Source organism: Miscanthus floridulus, chromosome 8, assembly GCF_019320115.1.
Source record: "Miscanthus floridulus cultivar M001 chromosome 8, ASM1932011v1, whole genome shotgun sequence".
NCBI classification, from domain to species: Eukaryota; Viridiplantae; Streptophyta; class Magnoliopsida; order Poales; family Poaceae; genus Miscanthus; species Miscanthus floridulus.
Window position 1 is genome coordinate 116,542,418 of NC_089587.1, and position 21,823 is coordinate 116,564,240.

Below are 21,823 nucleotides of genomic sequence, written 5' to 3' on the forward strand. Positions count from 1 at the left end.
AAGAAGCCCTCGACAAACTCAAAGCGCTGCTCACAAATCCTCCCATCCTAGTACCGTTGGCCAGGGACGAGGCCCTCTTACTCTACGTCGCTGCAACGACCCAAGTGGTCAGCGCTACCGTAGTAGTAGAAAGGCAGGAAGAGGGGCATGCTCTACCCACCCAACGACCTATTTACTTCATCAGCGAAGTGCTCTCCGAGACCAAAACACGTTACCCCCACATCCAGAAGCTGGTCTACGCCGTAGTCCTGGCCCGGCGTAAGCTACGTCACTACTTCGAGTCTCACCCAGTGACTGTGGTATCGTCTTTCCCCTTGGGAGAGATAGTCCATAACCGGGAGGCCTCAGGCAGGATAGCCAAGTGGGCCGTCGAGCTTATGGGGGAATCCTTGACTTTTGCGCCTCGGAAAGCAATTAAGTCTCAGGTCTTGGCCGATTTTGTGGCTAAGTGGACCGACACCCAATTACCACCTGCTCAAGTCTAGACAGAATGCTAGACCATGTACTTTGATGGGTCTCTGATGAAGACCAGGGCAGGCGCGGGTCTCCTCTTCGTCTCGCCCCTCAGAGTACACATGCGCTACATGGTGCAGCTCCACTTCGTCGCCTCCAACAACGTGGCCGAGTACGAGGCCCTCATCAACGGCTTGCAAGTCGCCATCGAACTTGGGGTACGACGTCTTGACGTCCGGGGCGACTCGTAGCTCGTCATCGATCAAGTCATGAAGGAGTCAAATTGCCTCGACCCCAAAATGGAGGCTTATTGCAAGTTGGTACGTCGCCTAGAAGACAAGTTCGACGGTCTCGATCTAAACCACATCACGTGGAAGTACAACGAGGCCGCCGACGAACTAGCAAAGATGGCCTTGGCACGGCTCCAGTCCCCCCGAACGTCTTTGCCAGGGACCTCCACAAACCTTCCATTAACTACACCTTGGTAACAGAGGAGGGCCCACCTGTCGAACCCACGGCAGGGCTTGACGCCCCCTCTACTGCCGAGACCCTCTCGACTAAGCCCAAGGTCATGGAAGTCAACACCGAGCCTCCGCAGACCGACCAGGACGCGGATTGGCGAATCCCGTTCCTCGATTGGCTTGATCGGGGGGAGCTCCCTAGTGACAGGATCGAAGCCCGACGGCTTGTGCACCGAGCCAAGACTTACGTCCTCTGTAATGATGAATTGTATAGGCGAAGTCCCTTCGGTGTCCTCCAATGATGCATCACTGCCGAGGTAGGCCGAGCCCTGCTTTGGGACTTGCACGCAGGGGCCTGCGGGCACCATGCGGCGCCTCGGACGCTCGTAGGAAATGCTTTCCGCCATGGGTTTTACTAGCCGACGGCGGTCGCCGACGCCACCAAGCTAGTATGCTCCTATGAAGGATGTCAGTACTATGCTCGACAGACACATCTCCCGGCCCTGGCCCTCCAAACCATCCCCATCACGTGGCCGTTCGCCGTATGGGGGCTCGACATGGTCGGGCCTCTACAAAAGGCCCCTGGGGGCTACACTCATCTACTGGTATCAATCGACAAGTTCTCCAAATGGATCGAGGCTCGTCCGATCAATCGAATCAAATCCAAGCAAGTAGTGCTGTTCTTCACTGACATTATCCATAGGTTTGGGGTTCCTAACACCATCATCACCGACAACGGGACATAGTTCACCGGCAAAAAGTTCTTGATGTTTTGCGATGACCACCACATCCGTGTGGCCTGGTCAGCCGTAGGACACCCAAGGACCAATGGCCAAGTAGAACGTGCCAACGGCATGATCCTACAAGGCCTCAAGCCAAGAATTTACAACCGGTTGAAGAAGTTTGGCAAGAAATGGCTCACCGAACTCCCATCGGTCATCTGGAGCCTGAGGAACACCCCAAGCCGAGCCACGGGGTTCACGCCTTTCTTCCTGGTCTATGGGGCTGAGGCCATCCTCCCCACTGACTTGGAATATGGCTCCCCAAGGCTACAGGCCTATAACAAGTAAAGCAACCGCACCACCCGAGAGGACGCCCTCGACCAACTGGAGGAAGCCCGAGACGTTGCGCTGCTGCACTCGGCTAAATACCAGCAGACCCTACGGCGCTATCAGGCTTGGCGTGTCCGAGGCCGAGACTTGAAGGTAGGCGACCTGGTGTTGAGGCTAGCATAGAGCAATAAGGGCCGCCATAAGCTGACCCCGCCATGGGAAGGACCGTACATCATCGCCCAAGTGCTGAAGCCCGGAACCTACAAGCTAGCCAACGAAAAGGGCGAAGTCTTCACCAATGCTTGGAACATAGAACAGCTACGTCGCTTTTATCCTTAAAATTCCAAGCATTGTATATATTGTTTCTCGGAATACAATTGAAACCCGTTTTTTAGTTGTTCTAATTTTTCGAGAAATTCCCCGAGCCTATCGATGGTCTCGGCAATACGCTGACACTATAAGGGAGACTCGGCTCTGCCTCCACAGAACCAAATCTCCCTCGGGGGCTAGATGGGGGATTCCCCCTAAAGTCCCACGCGCCATTTTTTAGTCGTTTTTCGAAAAAATTCCTATGCCAAACCCTCTAGCACGCTCTGACGAATCGGTTACGAAAAACCCAAGGACCAAAAGCTCGTCTTAGGGCCAGAAGGCCGGTTGAGTCACGAGATGGCTAAGCCTCTGGGCTACGGCACTCCCTCACCACCTTTCGCCCCGGGGACGGCTTAGGCTCCAAAGAGGTTTTTTGCAAAGAAATCAGATCGGAGACAACAAGAGGGCAGAGGCTCAGAAATACAAGACAAACAATTAAAGAAACACGAATACTTCCAAAGAAAGGCCTCCACGGCCACAAACATTATGATGCATAGTTAATTCCTACTCTATTTACATGGCCGCTTGGGCCCAGGTCAAGGCTCAGCACCTCCGACATCGGCAGACGGCGAGGAAGGGACCACCTCCTCTTCAAACAATGTTGCCAGCGCGGTGCCAGGGCCTTTCGCCGCCTCCAACAGCTTCGTCACCACCTCGTCGGCCTCATCATCATCATCAGGCAAGACGTAGCCATCGCTGATGGCTTGAAGGTCAACACCAATGTAGTGCGAGGCGATGACGGCCAGTGTGCGCTTGATGCCCGTATGCAGCGCTCCTCAGAGCCGCTCACGCACTTGACCGCTCAGCGCAATCAGATGGCTCCCAAGGGAGCTGCTTGACTGAACCCCCTCAACCACCAGGACCTCACAGGCGGCACAGGCGGCACTCTTCAGCGCCTCGTGCTCCCCGATCTCGGTCTCAAGCACCGTCTGCACCACGCTGGAAGCCTCGGCTGCCCGGGAAACCTCTGCCTCTGACTCTGCACCATGGAAAACGGAATGGGGTTGAGCGAGAGAAAAAAACAAGCTAGCTAGGGACGGAAGCCTACGGAACTCACCCTTGGCCTTAAGCTCCCAGTGTCGGGCCTCAACCCGAAAGGCCTCGGCTTTCTCCTTTAGGCGCTGAGCCTCAACCCGAGAAGCCTCGGCCACCCTGGAAGCTTCACTCCCTAGCTCTGCGTCACACAAGGAAGTTAGGGAACGAACATAAGAAAAAGCGAGTAAAACGAAGGGACTAGGACTCACCCTCGGCCTTCCCCCTCCAAACCACAGCCTCGGTTCACGAGGCCTCAGCCGCTGCAAAGGCCTCATCCAAAGCACCTTTCGTCAGCTGGTGCGCATTCTGTTCCGCCCCTAGCTGCCCAGCAAGAGCCGTGGCTGAGGCCGTAGCTTCTATGGCTCGAGCCCTGAAGGCATCCCAATCACTGGTCATGTGGGTGAGCTCCTCCTCCAACTCCTTGACCCGCGCCGCCAGAGGGGTGAGCTACTCCTGGGCCGTGGCCACCTCGACCTTCGCATCGGCACAACAAAGGCGGAGGTCCTCCACCTCCACGCTCCATGCCGATAGGAGCTCATTGGCGCCTGCAAGAAGGCCCTTCTGCCACTGAAGCTGGTCCCAGACATCCCTCTCCCGGCGGAGGAAGACCGACTTCCCAAGGGATTGGGTCTCGAGCTCCTGGGGAAAACAGAATAGGGGTCAATCCCTACAAAGAAAACTTGGAAAAAGACCACCGCATGGGAAAGAAAGCACGAACCTGGGCGACTCCAGGCAAATCGTTGGACACCACGGACAGCACCGTCCGTAGAGACCGCTCCGCCAGCTGGCGGTACTGCTCAAACATGTCCCAGCGACCGCCCTCGGCCACGTCCTCGAGGGCAAACAGAGGCTCTGCCTTAGGATCGTCCCGGCTTTGCCACAGGACACGCGGGTGGTTCCACCCGCGGGGCTCGGGTCGCACCCGCGCAAGGGCCGAGCTTCTCTCACCTGGAGTTGGAACCGGCTATTCCACGACACCGGCCATCTCGGCGCTGGCCATCTCCTACGCTCGGGAAGTATCGTCGGAGGAGATTGGAAGAACTTCCACCTCCCGGGCGCTCTCCCGCAATGGCGGCGGGCCTTGAACCAAGGGTGCCGCCAGGGCCTCCACCGCCTTCATCCCCACTTCCTGGGCCGGCAGCCCCGCCACGATCACGTCAGCATCGGTGGTCCCGGGGGCTCCGACCTCTACCATCGTGGCCTCGGTGGTCCCGGGGGCTCCGGCCTTCGCCATCGTGGCCTCGGTGGTCTCGGGGGCTCCAGCCTCCGCCATCGTGGCCTCGGCGGTCGCGAGGGCTCCGACGCCCGCCGCATCGGCCTCGATGGTCTCGGGCACCGTAGTCTCTGTCGCCCTAGCCTGTGAAACCCTAGGGACCTCGGTCCTGGTGGTCTCGGTGGCCAAGAGAACCTCGGCCGCATCCGACCCACGGGCCTCGCTATCGCGAGGTGGAGGCGCTGCCTCCCCTTCCTGTGTCAGGGCCGCCTCGATAGCCCCTCCTTGAGTGGCCGGCTCCTTCGGGTCGGCCCTCGCCGATGCCGCGCCATGATGCAGGGCGGCTTGCGCCTCCGCCACCCAGTGGGCGGTGGAGCCGAGGTTAACCTTGAGCGCTTTAAGGGGCGCCAAGGTAGGCACCTCCGCGGGCCGCTTCCGGCTAAGGACAAGACGATCACAGGGTCAGCACACGATAGAAGAACGAACGGAAGGCACTGCGACCCCACCAAAAATACACCTACCTCGAGCGGGGCGGCAACCGCTTTGCCATGGCGACCCTTGTCCGCAAAGGCAGTGGCGGTGGCAGAGGCATGGCCTCCGTGTCCATCGGCGCCGGTTGGTCCTCAAAGGACCCCGGCGCCCCCTCGGTCCTCTGCGGAGGCAGTTGCGTCGCCTCCGCCGCCACTTGCTCCACCGCCGCTGCCGAGCCCACTGGGCTGACGGCGCATTTGCCCAACGCCCGCACCTCGGGCATGTCGACCTCGGCCCCGGAGCGGGCAATTGCCAACCCCAGGTCCGCTCCTCCTCCTCCCAGGAGTGCCGGGCTGCTTGCCAACACCCCGGGCACCACCTCCACTATGTCAGGGAGATGGTCCAGGGGACCTCGCCCCATCTTGTCCTCGTCATCCCTGTCCGAGGCATCTGTCGATATCGACGGCGACGGGGACTCCTCCAATGGGAGGCCATCCTTCCTTTGTTGACAGCGGCGCTTGTCCAGTTCCTCATGCGTGAGGATCTTTTTCGTGCGCTTCACCGCCTTGGCATCCTTCCTCTTTTTCTGCGCCTCGGTGTGCGCCCGGTTGATCACCCGCCGCCTTGTGTCCTCGGGAACGGGTGGCGGAGAGGCGCGCATGTCCCTCATCCCTTGCAGGAACGGCGAACACGCATAAGGAAATGAGAAGTAAGGAGAAACGGAGGAGGCTCTGGGGCTACAGCGGCGCACGACTTACCAGTGAGAGGAACCCCCGTGACGGGCACATCATGATGGGGGTCAGGTTGCCACCCCTCAGCTTTGCCTCCACCGTCTCCCCCACCCGACGAAGAATTTCCTCGTCGGAAAGGGCGGAGGAGGACATCTGGACGCCCTCATTAGGCTCACCCAGCCTCATCTCGAACAGTCGCCGCCGCCGAGCCATCAGCGGCAGCACCCTCTGGCGGTGGAAGGCAGCCACGACCACAGCCACGGTAAGGCCATGGCCCCATAGCCTCTCTAGCCCCTCTAGAAGCGGCTGCAGCTTAGGCTAATCCTCCCTCGGGATGTCGTACTTCCACCTCTCCGGGCAGCTCCCCACAATCCGCCCAGTGTAGGGGGGAAGTCCTCCATCGTCGTTGCGAAGGTAGAACCAGCTCATGTACCATCGGTGATTGGATGACGCGAGCTGGGCCGAGATGTAAAGGTGCTAGCGGTCCTGGCGCACTTGGAGAGTGCAGCCGCCGGCCCTTGTCGCTTTCCTCGTGCCCGACGTGCCCGTCGGCTTAGTGCTGTGCCCCGCCCAGAAGAGATAGAGCCACAACTCCCAATGGGGAGCAATCCCCAAGTACCCCTCGTAGACGGCAACGAAGATGGCCGCCTGTGCGATGGAGTTGGGGTTGAAGTTGTGGAGCTCCACGCCATAGTAGTGCAGGAGCGCCCGCATGAACCGATCCACCGGGACACCGAGGCCGCGCTCATGAAAGGAGACAAAGCTCACGACGTAACCGTCGCGAGGCCTCAGCTTCAGCTCGCCCAACGGAGCAATCCACTCTGGCCTGTTGGGGTCCGTCACCGGACGAAGGAGTCCGCCGTCGACGAGCGACTAGAGCGTCTCCACGGTGACGTCAGAAGGATCCCAAGGGTCCGCCTCGATGACAATGATGTCGCTGGCCATGAGTGCGGTGGAGGGATCGAATGCGGTGGTGAGTTTTTCTCTCTTTCTCTCTCTCACTCTTTCTCGCTTTCTCCCTGGCTCGCTCTTCTCCCTTCTTCTTCCCGGCACCCGCTGCTCTAGCGACGGCTCGATGGAGACAGAGCTAACATAGGCAAGGTAAGGTGAGGAGGGGCGAAACTCTTTGAGTATTTATGTAGGGTGAAGGTGAAACGGACGGGCGATGAAATCGGGGAAGTTTCCCCTCGATCCGGCACGGTTAACCACGATCTGATTTTACCGCCCACGCGCCCACTTCTTTCTCATTAATTGCGGGAATAGTTACGTCCCATCCACCACGTCGCACTCGGCCACTGCAGCAGCAGGCGTCGTTTCGCCTCCCCAGGAAACTACCTCAAAAGGCGCGCCACCCATTGCCGAGCCGATGGGGAAGATATTCCCCCCGCCCTATTCCTTTCAGATGAAGGAACCAGGCTCTGAGCCTATTACGGTCCAGGGGTTCAAAGGCTGGGCCCCTAGGGGTTTCGACAGCCGCCCTAGGACAATAGAGTCAGGGACAACCGCGGGCGAGCCTATACGGGGCTGAGGCCCAAGCAAGCAAAACGCTTGGGATGCCCTAAGTCGTGTCCGAGACCGGCAGGGAGGTCTCCAAATGGGATCCCACCATAGGGAGGCGCCGAGCCACCGAGGCCCAGCGAACGGCCTCGACACCCACTAGAGAAACCCTCTGGTACTTTTGGAGTGCGTCTCTGGACCGCTAGCCGTCCCCTAGCGAACGGGGCATGGGCCTCCACTCGGACTTACCCGATAACAGCTCACCGGAAGTGCCAACGCTCGTGCCCACCGAGGGTAACCTGGCACATTCCACCCCTCCTTTCGAGCGAAAAGGAAGCGTGAGGGTCGTACAAAAAAGCCAGGGGAACCCTCGACGGACCTCTTGCCCCATGCAGAGGCTAGGGGGCTCTTCCTGCAACCTTGCCGAGACCTAGCGACCCCGGTTCGCACTCGAGGGGGCTCAGCAAAACAACCCCTCCTTCCGAGCGAAAAGGAAGCGTGAGGGTCGTACAAAAAGCCAGGGGAGCTCCTGATGGCCCTCTCGCTCCGTGCAGAGGCTAGGGAGCCCTTCCTGCAGATATGCCGAGACCCTGCGACCTAGGCTCGCGCCCAAAGGGGCCTCGGCAAACAAACCCTCATGCACGAGGGGCGTACAAAAAGTCAGGGGAACTCCCGACGGCCTTCTCGCTCCGTGCAGAGGCTAGGGGGCTCTTCCTGCAACCTTGTCGAGACCCAGCGGCTCCGGCTCGCACCCGAATGGGCTTGGCAAACAACCCCTCCGTCCGAACGAAAAGGATGTGTGAGGGTCGAACAAAAAAGCCAGGGGACCCCTGACCGCCCTCTTGCTCCAGGCAAAGGCTCGGGGGCTCTTCCTGCACCCATGACAAAGACAAATGACTTAGGCCCATGTTAGAAGTTTCGTTACAAATACGATAAAGGGCACCGAGCCCGTTATGGTCTAGGGGTTCGAAGGCTGGGCCCCCTGAGGTTTTGACAGCCGCCCTAGGGCAACAGAGTTAGGGACGACTATGGGCGAGCCCACGAATGGCTGAGGCACGAGCAAACGATCGCTCAAGGCGTCCTAAGTTGTGTCCAAGACCGGCAGGGAGGTCTCCGAATGGGATCCCACCGTAGGGAGGCACCAAGCCACCGGGGCCCAGTGAACGGCCTCGGCACCCACTAGAGAAACCCTCTGGTACTCTTGGAGTGTGTCTCTAGACCACTAGCCATCCCCTAGCGAACGGGGCACGGGCCTCCACTTGGACTTACCCGATAACAGCTCATTCCACCCCTCCTTCCGAGTGAAAAGGAAGCGTGAGGGTCGTACAAAAAGCTAGGGGAACCCCTGATGGACCTCTTGCTCCGTGCAGAGGCTAGGGGGCTCTTCCTGCAACCTTGCCGAGACCCCACGACCTGAACTCGCACTTGTGGGCTCAGCAAATATGATAAAAACCCCTCGCTCAAACACAAAAAAAAACCCTAGAGGGGTAAAATCCACTCCTCTAGGGCCTCGGGGGCTACACCCGGCGGGTGCGCTCGCGCGCACCCACCGAAATCTCAAGAAGCAAAACACAATCCCTACAGGAGCGGATGCAAGCCAAGTCTCGACAAACCCTCAGGGAGAGTGCACGCACTCCCCCTGAGGCTCGAGGGCTACTATCAGGTACCATAGAACGGGGTACCCTGAGCATATACCAAAAGAGCCACTTAAATCCCATCAACGACAAAGCCAGAAGGTAAGCCATGGGTTCACCACCGGCCCCGACCAAGCCCGCCGGCTCTCCGCCTCGCCTGAGGCCTCGCACAGGAGGTCTCGACACCCTAACGGAATCTCCGCCTCGTGCGAGGCCTCTCGCGAGGGGCCTCGGCAGAGAGCCCAATCTCCGTCTCGCCCGAGGCCTCGTGCGACCGGCCTCGAGCGAGACAGCCATTCTCCATATCGCTCGAGGCTGGCTCGACAATAACCCGTTGCCCCCGCCTTGACCGGTCTTCCTGACAGCATGTCATGTCCCATTAATGCGTCAACCACTCCCGTAATCTTAGCCGGATGATGGCTCGACACCACGGAGTGATCGATGGGACATGGGGTCACATCAGTACCATACCGGCTGAGACAGGGCACAGCGGGGATTACCAGCCACTGTATTCTGACGCTATGCCCACGATCAGCGCCCGCACTACACTGTGCCCCGCGATCCCCGCCCCAAAAACAATGTGATATGGGAAGCCTGGCCTGGGTCGTCATCGCCTCCGAACCAGTGTACCAGATCGACCACTCCCTTCGGGCGTCGGCACTCTACACCAGGGTCTCGGCTATCTCAGGATTCACGTCTATCGAGACCCCCCACCGCGGTTTGGCCTCGGCACCAACCGAGCCTCGGCCTCGCGCACAGTCAATCCACAGCGACCCGCACACTGACTGCCGCACCCGCTCCGAGGCAGCCCTAGAGCTCCCCTGACGCACAAGATCGGATGTGACCAGCACGCCGCCCTAGTGCTCCAAGGATGGACCACTCCGACAACCATGTCGCCACAGGAACAGGCTACAGGGCTCGGACACACCGCCTCTGTTCGCACGATGCCGTATAGTTAGCACATGTACTACCCTTGTCCTCCCTTCAAACTATAAAAGGAAAGGACTTGGGCTATTTCTAGGGGGAGACAGGTTCTCACGACGAACAACACCCTGTAACACGCACACTTCCCTGTCGCTTGAGAGCAACGTCCCAAGCAGCCCACATCTCTCCCCGCCGAGACCTGGGACTAGCTCCCTCTCTCACCTAGCTTGTAACCCCCTACTACAAGTACTTCAGCGCAAGGAATACAAGATCAATCTCCCAGACTGGACGTAGGGCACGGATTGCCCGAACCAGTATAAACCTTGTGTCTCTTTGCATCACCATCGGGAATCGGGAACACGCAGAACAAATTCACTAGTTGGTTGAGGACCCCCCGGTCCAAAACACCGACACGTACCCTAGCCCTCCATCGCCAATTCACCATCATATCGTGCATTGGTGCCGCCGAGACGGTCACTTGATGCAGGTCTTATGATAGGTTGTAAATTAAATAATCTTGGAATACTTGTTGGTCAAGAGGTTAAAAATTTGTTATCTATCATGAGTTATAGAAATTATGGATCAAGATTTCCCTGCGGAGTGCTTGATTTGGTTACGTTGTTGAGATTATTGGGCTGGTCCGGGCGTGCGCAACTTGTACTTCACGGAGATCAAGATCGGGATGCCGCCGAAGCACTACCGTCCAGGTCAACACTAGCAGCAACATCCTATCAGTTAACTTCATCTCCTATGAAAAATGCCCCCACAATAGTGGACTTGGGGTAACCATTTCCCACTTTTTCTTTCTTGTATCTCAAACTAAAAATTAATTCAGTTGTGTTCATTTTTATGTTGAATGTGGTGTGGGCGTCTATGTGTAGTTTCACTTATGTTATGTGACCCCAAGGCATCCTCAAGCGGGAGCACGGTGTCCTGTGATCATGAATTTTATGTGGCCACCTATGGGGTAAAAATATTGCGGTGCAGTGCCAATGTGTCCTGCGAGTACAATGTCATTTTTAGTGATTGTAGCCCAACGACTGAGTTCTCCATCACCGATGCACTACAATTGGAACAGGTGACTGGGAATTGGAAGACACAACCTGGTAATGTCACCGTCACATTCGAGTGAGTCAGGTCATATCACATTTGAGTGAGTCGGATCATATCAGTATACCGCAGTATAATATTTTTTTACTGGACAACATTCATCGGATGAGCTATTTTGCTGCCCGCAAAGATTAACATCATCCTTGACCAACTGAAAATAACATAAGGAGTACGCTAAACATAGGGGGGGTTGTTGCCCCCCTCCTTCCGTCCTTGATCGTGACATACCTACCAAAATTGGACATACCTTTCAGAATTGGTTTTCAAAGAAGCAATGGACGCGGAATGACAAAGATCCTACGCTAGTTTGTCCATAACATCTGCACATTAGGACGTCATAGGCTTGTATCATCATTGAACATCCAAAAAATAAGAATTTCCATGTCACACATATCTAGCATACAAATAAAGTCTTGTGAAAGAGAATGAAGAGTTGTTACATTATTCGGACACTTGAATGAAGAAGCTTAATAAGTCATGCCATATTGGTAATAATGCAAAACAACTGATATGAGTACAATAATTATTTAATAATAACAAGAAACTCCTTGCAACGTGGATGCGGATGCTTAATTGCTATCTTCATCCAAGCGCCTTTTAACTTGCTTAAGCTTCTCCACCACCTCTTCCATTGTGGTCTCTCCTCCACGTCATCCTTAAGGCATCTGACTGCAAGCTCGCCAATTATTTGGAAGCACTCCATGTGCAGTTGAGACTGAGCACTGTCTGTAGCCAAGATGTCCTTGTCGTAGTACATGGCTCTTGTGATGCTGCTCTCCTTGTCCTTGCAGGATGTAATGAAGTCCATGGACGTGCCTCAAACTAGAAATTAATTCAATTGTGTCCATTTTGATGTGGAATGTGGTGTGGGCATCTCTGTGTAGTTTCACCTGATGTTATATGACCCCAAGGCATCCTCAAGCAGAAGCATGAGTTAGGTCATATCAGTATACCGTGGTATAATATTTTTTTGCTGGACAACATTCATTGGATGAGCTATTTTACTGCCCATAAAGATTAGCATGATCGACCAACTGAAAATAACATAAGGAGTGCCCCCCTCCTTCCGTCCTTATCATGACATACCTACCAAAATTGGACATACCTTTTACAATTGGTTTTCAAAGAAGTAATGGACGCGGAATGACAAAGATCCTACGCTAGATTGTCCATAACATCTGCACATTAGGACATCATAGGCTTGTGTCATCATTGAACATCCAAAAAATAAGAATTTCCATGTCACACATATCTAGCATACAAATAAAGTCTTGTGAAAGGGAATGAAGTGTTGTTCCATTACTCAGACACTTGAATGAAGAAGCTTAATAAGTCAAGCCATATTGATAATAATACAAAACAACTAATATGAGTACAATAATTATTTAATAATAACAAGAAACTCCTCGCAACATGGATGCGGATGCTTAGTTGCTATCTTCATCCAAGCGCCTTTTAACTTGCTTAAGCTCCTCCACCACCTCTTCCATTGTGGGTCTCTCCTCCACGTAATCCTTAAGGCATCTGACTGCAAGCTCGCCAATTATTTGGAAGCACACCATGTGCAGTTGAGACTAAGCACTGCCTGTAGCCAACCTTGTCGTAGTACATGGCTCTTGTGATGCTTCTCTCCTCGTCCTTGCAGGACGTAATGAAGTCCATGGACGTGTCTCAAACTACAAATTAATTCAATTGTGTCCATTTTGATGTGGAATGTGGTGTGGGCATCTCTGTGTAGTTTCACCTGATGTTCTACGACCCCAAGGCATCCTCAAGCGGGAGCACGATGTCCAATAATTAGGGATTTTGTGTGGCCACATATGGAGTAAAATACTAGGTTGCAGTGCCATGTTATTTTCAATAATGGTAGCCCAACAACCGGTTTCTCCATCACCGATGTACTACAATTTGATCAGGTGACTGGGAACTAGCAGACACAACCTAGTAATGTCACCATCACGTTCTAGTGAGTCAGGCAGTATATCGCAGTATAATATTTTTTTTTTGTTGGACAACATTCATCTGATGAGTTTTTTTTGCTGCACACTAAGATTAGCATGATCCTTGACCAACTGAAAAATAACTAAAGCAGTACCTAAACATAGGGGAGCTTTCCCTCCTTCCCGTCCCTGGTCATGACATACTTCCCATAATTTGACATACTTTCCAGAATTGGTTTTCAAAGAAATAATGGACATGGGACGACAAAGATTGTATGGTAGTTTGTCCACTGTAACGGAGAACTATATTCCTTTTTTTACATATTATATTTCTCAATTTATTGTAGGTATTCACACATCAAGATATAACCTCCTATAATGTTCAAGATTTTTTCTAGATTCAATGTCCGTAATGCGGTCCAATGTCCATGCAGCCGAGCTAATCCGTACCACTTGTCACTTGATGTGATGTGATGTGATGCACTTGAAGATAACCAGTCAACAGTTTTTGAGGTCATTCAATTTGACAAGAAAACTAATAATGTACACATGAGATAGAACCAAATTCGCTGCTTGTGTCAAGATAATATTACCTTCTAGTTTAATATGAGGTGATTTATAATGTTTGTGACTAAGTCATTTTGAACCATTGAATTTAGACCGAAACAACCTCTTGACTACTGGACCATATGCATATTAGCAATTCAGCATATCCCGAGTTGGATGGTACGACCGGTGTCCTATGTTTTGCTGCTAGTCCTGTTTCATGGAATAAAATTATTAGTTACTAAGAGTTTCATTTGTATTTAATAGGCTACCACATAAGTGTTTATTATGATATGGCAATGTTTTTAAGAAGAGGAGGAAAAAGTGATTAGCACGATTACCAACTCTACATGACTCATGAAATTAAATGTCTATGAAACTATAGAATGAAAATATATATTGAGAATGGATGTTTCATATTTTATATGATATGGTAGTCTTGAAAACGACGCATGAAACTCTCCATTGAGAATGGCGTATATGTCAAAGCCATTTTTCCTTTGATGATTTAATGTTATTAATTACTACCAAACATGCAGATGCATTGTAACAAAATGTACTAGCTGTTGATGGTCATCTAGACAATTTACAGCTCGGAGATTTATTCAACGGTCGTTTGTTCTCTTATACGTCTTGGAATTGAACTTTAATTTGTATCATTGCTTGATGCGTCTTCGAATCAGACTCCATACCATGCCGAGCGCGTACTGTTCTAACTCGTTTGAACATGGATCATGGTTTCGTGTTACATATGGGACACAAAGGGTGTGAGGACATCATGGGAAGTAAAAAAAAAAGACAGACGGAAGAATCATTTCCGTCTTAATTTAATATTAGGTATAGACTAGAATGATATCCCATAACGGCTTGCATCAGTTTTGGTCAAAATTGGACAAATAATCAATGGAAGGATAAAAACATGATAATAGAACATTATATTAAATCATAAGCTGATGAACATCAAAACAAATAGCATGATTTAATATTTGAAAATAGCAATTGCACTTTCCGAGGATCTCATCCAAAGAGGGCCCGATGCAAGCGCGGTGCTTTAATTTGGGAAAAGTCTGTATAACCCCCTGATGTTTGGCATGTGGATTACTTAACACCCTAAAGTACAAAACCATATTTCCAGCACCCTAAAAATTGCAAAACCATTCAAAAACCCCCCTGCCCTGGTTTTGGTACCCGGTTTTGCTCACTTGGCATTCCACCTGGCAAAGGATGACATGCTGGCAGTGGGCCCTTTGTATCTTGTGGGACAGCAAAGTCACATGAGCGGACAACACAGGGTCTGTAGGGAAATATCCCTACACTCCCGCCAAAACACCTCCATGAGCAGACAGCACGACTCTCCTCCACCTGCTGTCGCTCCCCATCCAACATTGCTGCATCGCACATAGGTGCTTTGGCGGCTCCCGCCCGTTTGACCTTGTGGACTGGCGACGCTAGCAGATGCACTACACCACCGGCGCCCACCTCTAGCTCGAGAGCCAAGAACGCCACCGGCCTTCTCCTGTTGCTCCGATCTCGTTCTCTCCGGTGTCATGGATCCAGTTGCCAGCACGATGGGGTATAGGGAACCAGTGGAAGCACGCGCCCTCACGGCCGGCAACATCATCCTCACGGCGCGAGCACGCTGTCGTCCATGGCTCCGCTGCAGTCACTTCGCCGCCGCCATCGACCTCAACAACAACTCCTCCCTCTTCTTCCACCCCGCAGGTGCTCCCGCCCACCCACCCGTACGTCCCACACCCTGGCTTATTTTCATTCGTCATCGCTGGCTCGCTGCTGCCGCTGGCACCCTTCTCACACCGTCCTTCCTACGAGCAGCCAAGCGGGAGACGGTGGTGACGCTGACTCCGGCGCGGTGGAGCTGGATCTCAGGGACTCGGGAATCGGGCCTCACATTCTCGTGGTCGTTCCCGTGCCTCCGCGGGGTGCTGGGAGAGGAGAGCGCCAACCCCGGGGCTCCGGTACCGTGGTGAAGTAGCTAGCGTGTATACAGTGGCGGATGTGGGATGCGGGATAAGGGGGGCTAAAACAACAGAGATGTTGATTTGCACGAAGATTTAACGTTGAAATCAAGTTTTTGCTACAGTAATTAGCATTGAAATCCAGAAATTAGGGGGGGCTGGAGCCCCCCCAGCCCCCCCTTTGGATCCGCCACTGCGTGTATATAGAAGAGTAGAGCGTGCGCATGGTGTACGTACAGGTACAACGCATAGGTGAACACATTCCTTGTTTTTTTGCACTTTTTTTCTCGAATACGCAAAAGGTCTGTGCATCTTTTGTAATAAGATTGATAAGTAATTTGTTTTTTTACAACGACGCCCGCAAGGCGAGCGCACTAGGGGGCCTTACAATGTTATAATGAGCGCATGCCACCCTAGCAAAGAGTTTGTTAGGCGACTACTCACGAATTAAGCAACCTAACTTGAGTGCTTCGGCGTCAATCCACTGGTCCGCCAATTGCTTGATGTGGCCGAGCAACTGCTGAACCGATGATGAGCCGTTGCGAAAGCACCTCCCGTTCCTCTCCTTCCAAAGTTCCAATGCCACAAGTGCAAATAGGGAGTCGGCTCCCCGCCTCTTGTCGCCCATCCACCGTCTACACCAGGAGGTCCACCATGATAGCATGGAGTCTCCGCCAATCCTGGAAGTGTCCGCGCCAAGATGTGTCAGGATGTGCCTCCTGATCGATGGTCTCTGGTTCCTGATCGCACAGGAAGCAGTGCTCGGTCGCGTCCAAACTGTGTCTGCGCCTCCTGTCTGCGGTCCAATGCCTTCGTCGGACAGTGAGCCAGAGGAAGATCTTCACCCGCAGAGGTGCCCATGTACCCCAAATGCGCTTGCAGCCAGGTACCGGGTGAGAGGCCGAATGGAGCGCCATGTAGGCGGATCGCGAAGAGTACACTCCGTCCTCCGTGCTCTTCTCCTGCATAGACTCTCTCGTATGTCTGCTCGTCATCGTCTCTGCTTGCTCGTGCTGCGCTGCCAACGAACTGTCCATTGATGTATCTGTCGATCGGCGATTGCTAGGAGCTGCGAGACCCCCTGACCGCAGTAGCACGTCGATGGAGAAGCAGCGACGCCGTCCCTGGCAGTGCGCGGCAGCATCGACCCATGGATGGAGAAGCAGCAGCACATCGACGGAGAAGCAGCACCAGAGATCGACCGGGGCAGTGCGCAGCTGCAGCGACGACGCCCCGGCTGCACGCCAAGTACGAGGCCGTTATCTACATCATCCGCCGAGCCTACGCGTTGTACTCGACTGCCCGTACGTACGCCATGCACACACCACATTCAGAACAAAACTTAACCCATGAACCCCGAAGCACAATACGTGCTTTTTTTTTTGTTTGAACAGGGAGTCCAGTAGGTCACATGATAGATAGCTGTCCTACCACGCGCTGTACTAGGTGTCATGATCGTCACTGGCACCTAACGTACACACAGAGAGGTACGTACAGCTTCTTCTTCATCAGTAACGTCGCACGCACATACACGATGTATCACTCGATAGATCAGTTGAATCAGATGTATAAAATCAGGCCGCAGCTAATAAAATAAGTAAAGTATGTACTACTAGTAGTTCTTAGCTTGGAGCTCAGCTCATCATCATGCATCGTCAGAAGGCGAGGAAGAAGCGCTTGTTGGTCCGGGTCCGGCCGGCGCGTGCGATGGAGTCGGCGGCGTCGAGGTTCTTGGCGATGAGCTTGCGCGCCTGCCGGCTCCGGATCTCCACCCGCATGCTCTCCGTCTTCTCCACCTTGTCGTACCCCGCCGCCGCCTTCGTCCTCGTCGCTCCGCCCCTCTGCTTGTTCCCGCCGGCGCGCAGCCTGGACTTGATGCCGTCCACCAGGCGCCCCAGCTGACCCATCATCACCATGGACGATCTGACCGAACGATCTGCTGGTGGGCAGCAGATGACGAGTGAGTGAGGAGGAGGAGGAGGATCTGGAGCGAATAGAGCGAGGAACGCAGCAGAGACTGCCCGGCCGGCCGGCACACGGGAAGACTAGCCAGACAGGTAGGAGAGACACGGGCCGGCCGGTGGGCAGGTCTGTTGTACTCACTCTGTACCGGCCGGACTACCGGTGGTGGCTGTATTTATATGGCGACACAGGAGAGGCACGCACACTACTTATCAGTTAGAGCTCCTTCATGGGCCCAGGGAGACAGAGTCAGAGAACTCTGCAATGCCCTCCTTAATTTTTATTTTTTTTAATTAAAAAAACTCTCTCTCTGTCTCTTGAATCTATTGGAGTACATGGATGGAGCCTGAATCACAACTGAAAGGCCATCCAAGTGGTGGCTAGCCAGAGGTCACAGCTGAAAACGACCTGAAAATTCAATACACGCAAAAGGGCTTTAACAAAGCCGAATAAGTATAATACACTAGAGTCTAGAGACAGTTGACGAAACGAGTTACGTGGTCGCGAAAGAGACGCGTTGTTGCGTGAGGAATATGGGGTTGGGCCGGTTGCGTCCAACTCCAATCCATCCCTCCATTTTCCATCGCGGACAACCAACCGTCTCTCCACTCAAATCCAAGTCTCAACAAGCAGAATTATTGCGCCTCCATCCATCGCGGCGGTGCCGTCTTCCTTCAGACGATCGCCGGAAATCCGGGATCTTGCTGACGCTCGTTTCGATGGGTGGTGGTGTATCCTTCGACGATTCCACCTTCGTCCTGTCCTTGTCCAGAGCGGCAGCATATGTACGGTCTATTTGGTTCAAAAAATCAGATGAGTTCAGACGCGAACACAAGACTGTTTTCCTACGGTCGCCAACCCCAACCGTACGTATATATAGAAGAGCAATCGCATGGTTATTTGGGATGGTCAAGTCGTACAACTGTGTGGTGGCTATATATAACTACAAGCGACAGTCCGGCGGTTATGTCTATTTTTCTGGTTTTACAAAACTACTCAACGGAGTATAATAATCGTACGGTCCATTCTTGGATGAACCAGACGTACAGTTCAGCGGGAAGAATTTGTGAATGGACGTGGACGGCTCAGACACCAGAGGCCAACTGAAGGGACGATGATGGTATTTGGTCAGACGTACGGTTCAGCGGGTTTTTAACGTTGCCCATCAACCCGCCCCGCAAAATCAACGTTCGCGGACAACGCGGTTCAGCTGTAAGTTCCTCGTGGCCTAACATCGTTTGGTCCGCCAAGCCCACTGGACAACACAATAAGCTTGCTAAGAACCCGCAAGAACCACAGCCGCTGTCGTCGAAGCTGACGGTGTTGTACTCCTCCGCTCTTTGTCTCCTTCGCCCACTCTACCTCGAAACCCGCAGATGGAAAGTATGCTTGCCGCCATGCCAAGTGCCCGCGACATGGCCGCGGTGGTGGTGGAGGAGGAGGCAGGAGAGGATGGGGCCGACATGGCTGCCACGCAGATGCAGGCGTTCGCTTCTAGGGGATGCTGATGCCTCACAGTGCACGCCAAACTTCACATGTACTAAACTCAACAATCACCGTGGACTTTGCATTACGCATCACTGTGATTCAGAACGCTCCTTTGTGTTCATCAATTCGCATCACTATGATTCAAAACGCTCCTTTGTGTATTGTGTTCATCAATTCATAGTAAAACTAAAACTTAAGCCTTGGAAAATGCATTCTAGCATGATCGTGTGACACGCAGGGTTTTCAATTTCGGTATTGCAAAAATTTCGGCCACCACCGAAAATACCGAATTTCGTAAAATTCATCCAAAATTTCACCCCAATTTTTTGGACTAGCACATGAAGTATATTTCAGTCAATGCAGAGTTGCAGAGTGGCATCCATCCGTTACATCTTTGTTTAGTAATAATAACTTTTATTACAGGATATGTGTCTTTGTTTCTGTACCTGTATTTCTTGATGTTGTTATATTTGAGAACGTACAATATATATATATAGCCGGGATATGAAAATTAAAATGATCAGTGCAAAGTTGTATCATCCTTGCTCGTCGATTAACTGGATATGAAAATTTAGCTTGCAGGTTCCAAGTTCTTATAGGATATGTGTAGATACTGTACGCGCAGAGAGATAGTGTACACGTAGCATCCATTATAGTGTAGCGGGTCTCGCGGGTTTTGCAGCGTAGTATGTTATGTCCGCGAAAAATTTGTCCGTAAAGTTTATAGCTTAGCAGCTGGCCTCAAGCCCGCTAACAAACTTTGCGGCGAGCGATGCGGGTTAGCGGCCGGCCGCGAACCAGCCCGCCTGCAAGCAGAGTATTTGGTATAGTCTGCCTTACTGGTGAAGTACTCTTTTTTTTTTTGGTTTCAGCTCAGGAGCAGCTGTACCGTTTAAGCTGAAATTGTTTTGATAAATTGTTTGGCTGAAATAAAAAAAAAGGTAAAATACCCCTAATAACTTTTGCTTTTTTCTTTCTTTATTTATTTTTTCCTCTCTATTTCCCCTTATCTCTCTTTCATCCAACTGTCGCCTATTTCTCCGCCCTTGCTCATCCCATCACCTCGCCCCGCGGCGCCCACTGCTCCGCCACACCGTGACCCCAGCAACTCTGCCCGGTCTTAGTCTGGCTACTCCACCCCTGTGACTCTACCTCGCTCTGGCGACTTCGTCCGCCTCGGTGCCTCGCCTGCACTCCTACCGTAGTGTCTCATCGCACCATCATGGAGGAGGAATGTTTTATTTTTTTCTCTCTATTGCACCATCACGTAAGCACCCGGGGACTCTGGGACAGGATCTACTGGCATCGCCTCCGCGCCAGGACTAGCCCTCGGTTGCTCGCCAGTCTGGACGGATGGATTTAACTCCTCCGTACGCTTCGCTCTGCATCAGATCAGCTCGTCAATCGCCACCATGATAAGGATCCGACATCAAAATAACTCCAAGGCAAGGATACTTACGTGTCGACTTGCCGGTATACTTTTCTGAACCGGCGCTGCCTACCCGAGTCCCCAGGCGCGGCCCTAGTGTCGACTCCCGCGCCCTGGTATGGAGGTCTCGCGGTCTCCGCCGTTGGTCTCTCCTCCACCTGCCGCTCCGGGATTCCCCTCGCCTGCTGCTCGGAGACTCCCTCCCCTCCCTTCGATTGCTCCTTTGTGCGCTTGTTGCGCGGAGGCGCTTCAGTGCTCGGAGGAGGAGCTACTGGAGCCCCGTCATCGTCCGACCACTCGGACATCGCCGCACTCTGCGTCTGAGTGGTCCGGTCACCGCCAAGCGAGATGTCGCCCGGCTTGCGGGGAGCGAAACCCGCCGTCTTCCTCTTCTTCCTGGCCGGCTCATCTGCCACTGCCCTATTCCCCCAGACTTTCTCCAACATCGGGGGAGGACTCTCCGTCCGACCAGCGTCTGCGCCTCCGGACTCCAACGAGGCGCTGACGGCACCTTCCTCAGGCTGCGTTGGTGGCCGAGCGTCTACTACGTACGGGCAATCGCCCCTTGGCACACCCGAGAAGTACACCGCTCGTTCCTGCGAGTGGATCTTTCCATAAGTGAATCAGTTCAGTGCTCGGCAACGCTATAGGATAAAAAGGATCATGAACAAACAAATGAGACTTTTACCTGAGGGAGCGGGTTCGTGCAGTTAAAGACCCTTGTCTGCCCTAACACGCTGAACGAAGCATTTGGAGCAAAAAGCCATGTGGCCTGCTCTAGCATGTCATCCTTTGTCAGCTTCTCCGACCTCTCCTAGGTACCGTCGGTGTCCCCCTTGAAGTCAAAGCCCGCGTGGGCCCTCTCCTTATAGGGCTAGACGCGGCGCACTATGAAGCTCGCCGCCACCAACCCACCGTTCATCTTCACGCCCTTAATTAGGCCGAGGAGCTCCCTCACCTGCTCTATGTCAGCACTGCTTGGCCTCTCCGACCAGCTCCTCTGGTTCTCCAACATGTGGTCGACGTCGCAGCGGATGGCGGGATGGCTCTGTTTCATGTAGAACCACCTGGCATTCCATTCCTTCAGCGAGGTGTTCAGCGGTACAGTGATGCACTTGTCCGCCATTCCGTCGCGGAGTTGAAGATAAACGCCGCCGACCACCTTTGAGCCGCTACCACCCTTCTTCTTCAGCCAGAATAGATGACGGAAGAGGTTAAAGTGGGGAAGAACTCCGAGATATGCCTCACAGAAGTGGATAAAAATCGAGATGTGCAAGATAGTGTTTGGGTGGAGATTGCACAGACTCACTCTCCAGAACTATAATAGGTCCCTCAAGAAAGGATGAACGGAGAATCCTAACCCGCGCTAGAAATAATCCTCAAAACAACTACTTCGTCAGTATGTGGCATCGGGAAGGGCTCACCGCTGGCTGGCCGCCATCCGGCGGTGACACAGTCAGAAAGGACGCCCACTTCCACCATCCTGTTGATCTCCGCCTCCCCCATGTTTGACGGCACCCACTCGTTGTCGC

At 53.4% G+C, this 21,823-nt stretch overlaps 2 protein-coding genes across 2 annotated transcripts; both read right to left on the reverse strand.

The window, feature by feature from the left end:
- Window positions 1–4,373: 4,373 nt before the first annotated feature.
- On the reverse strand, window positions 4,374–5,724 carry LOC136469772 (uncharacterized). Its single transcript, XM_066467841.1, has 2 exons — window positions 5,105–5,724; window positions 4,374–5,022 (listed from the first exon to the last, which is right to left on the reverse strand). The coding sequence occupies exons 1-2, from the start codon at window positions 5,722–5,724 to the stop codon at window positions 4,374–4,376; spliced, it is 1,269 nt and encodes a 422-aa protein (XP_066323938.1).
- A 10,022-nt stretch (window positions 5,725–15,746) lies between these two features.
- LOC136473356 (uncharacterized) lies at window positions 15,747–17,505 on the reverse strand. The gene has a single exon (XM_066471006.1). It carries the CDS (start codon window positions 17,326–17,328, stop codon window positions 17,068–17,070), a length of 261 nt encoding a protein of 86 aa, XP_066327103.1. The 5' UTR covers window positions 17,329–17,505; the 3' UTR covers window positions 15,747–17,067.
- Between the last annotated feature and the right edge of the window lie 4,318 nt (window positions 17,506–21,823).

What these genes read in the sequence shown, in the direction of transcription:
- LOC136473356 (XM_066471006.1), bottom strand. Translation starts at nt 17,328, where the DNA reads ATGGTGATGATGGGTCAGCTGGGGCGCCTGGTGGACGGCATCAAGTCC.
- LOC136469772 (XM_066467841.1), bottom strand. Translation starts at nt 5,724, where the DNA reads ATGAGGGACATGCGCGCCTCTCCGCCACCCGTTCCCGAGGACACAAGG. An exon ending in CGGTTGCCGCCCCGCTCGAG is followed by an intron (nt 5,023 to 5,104) that starts GTAGGTGTATTT and finishes TCTTGTCCTTAG; the next exon opens with CCGGAAGCGGCCCGCGGAGG.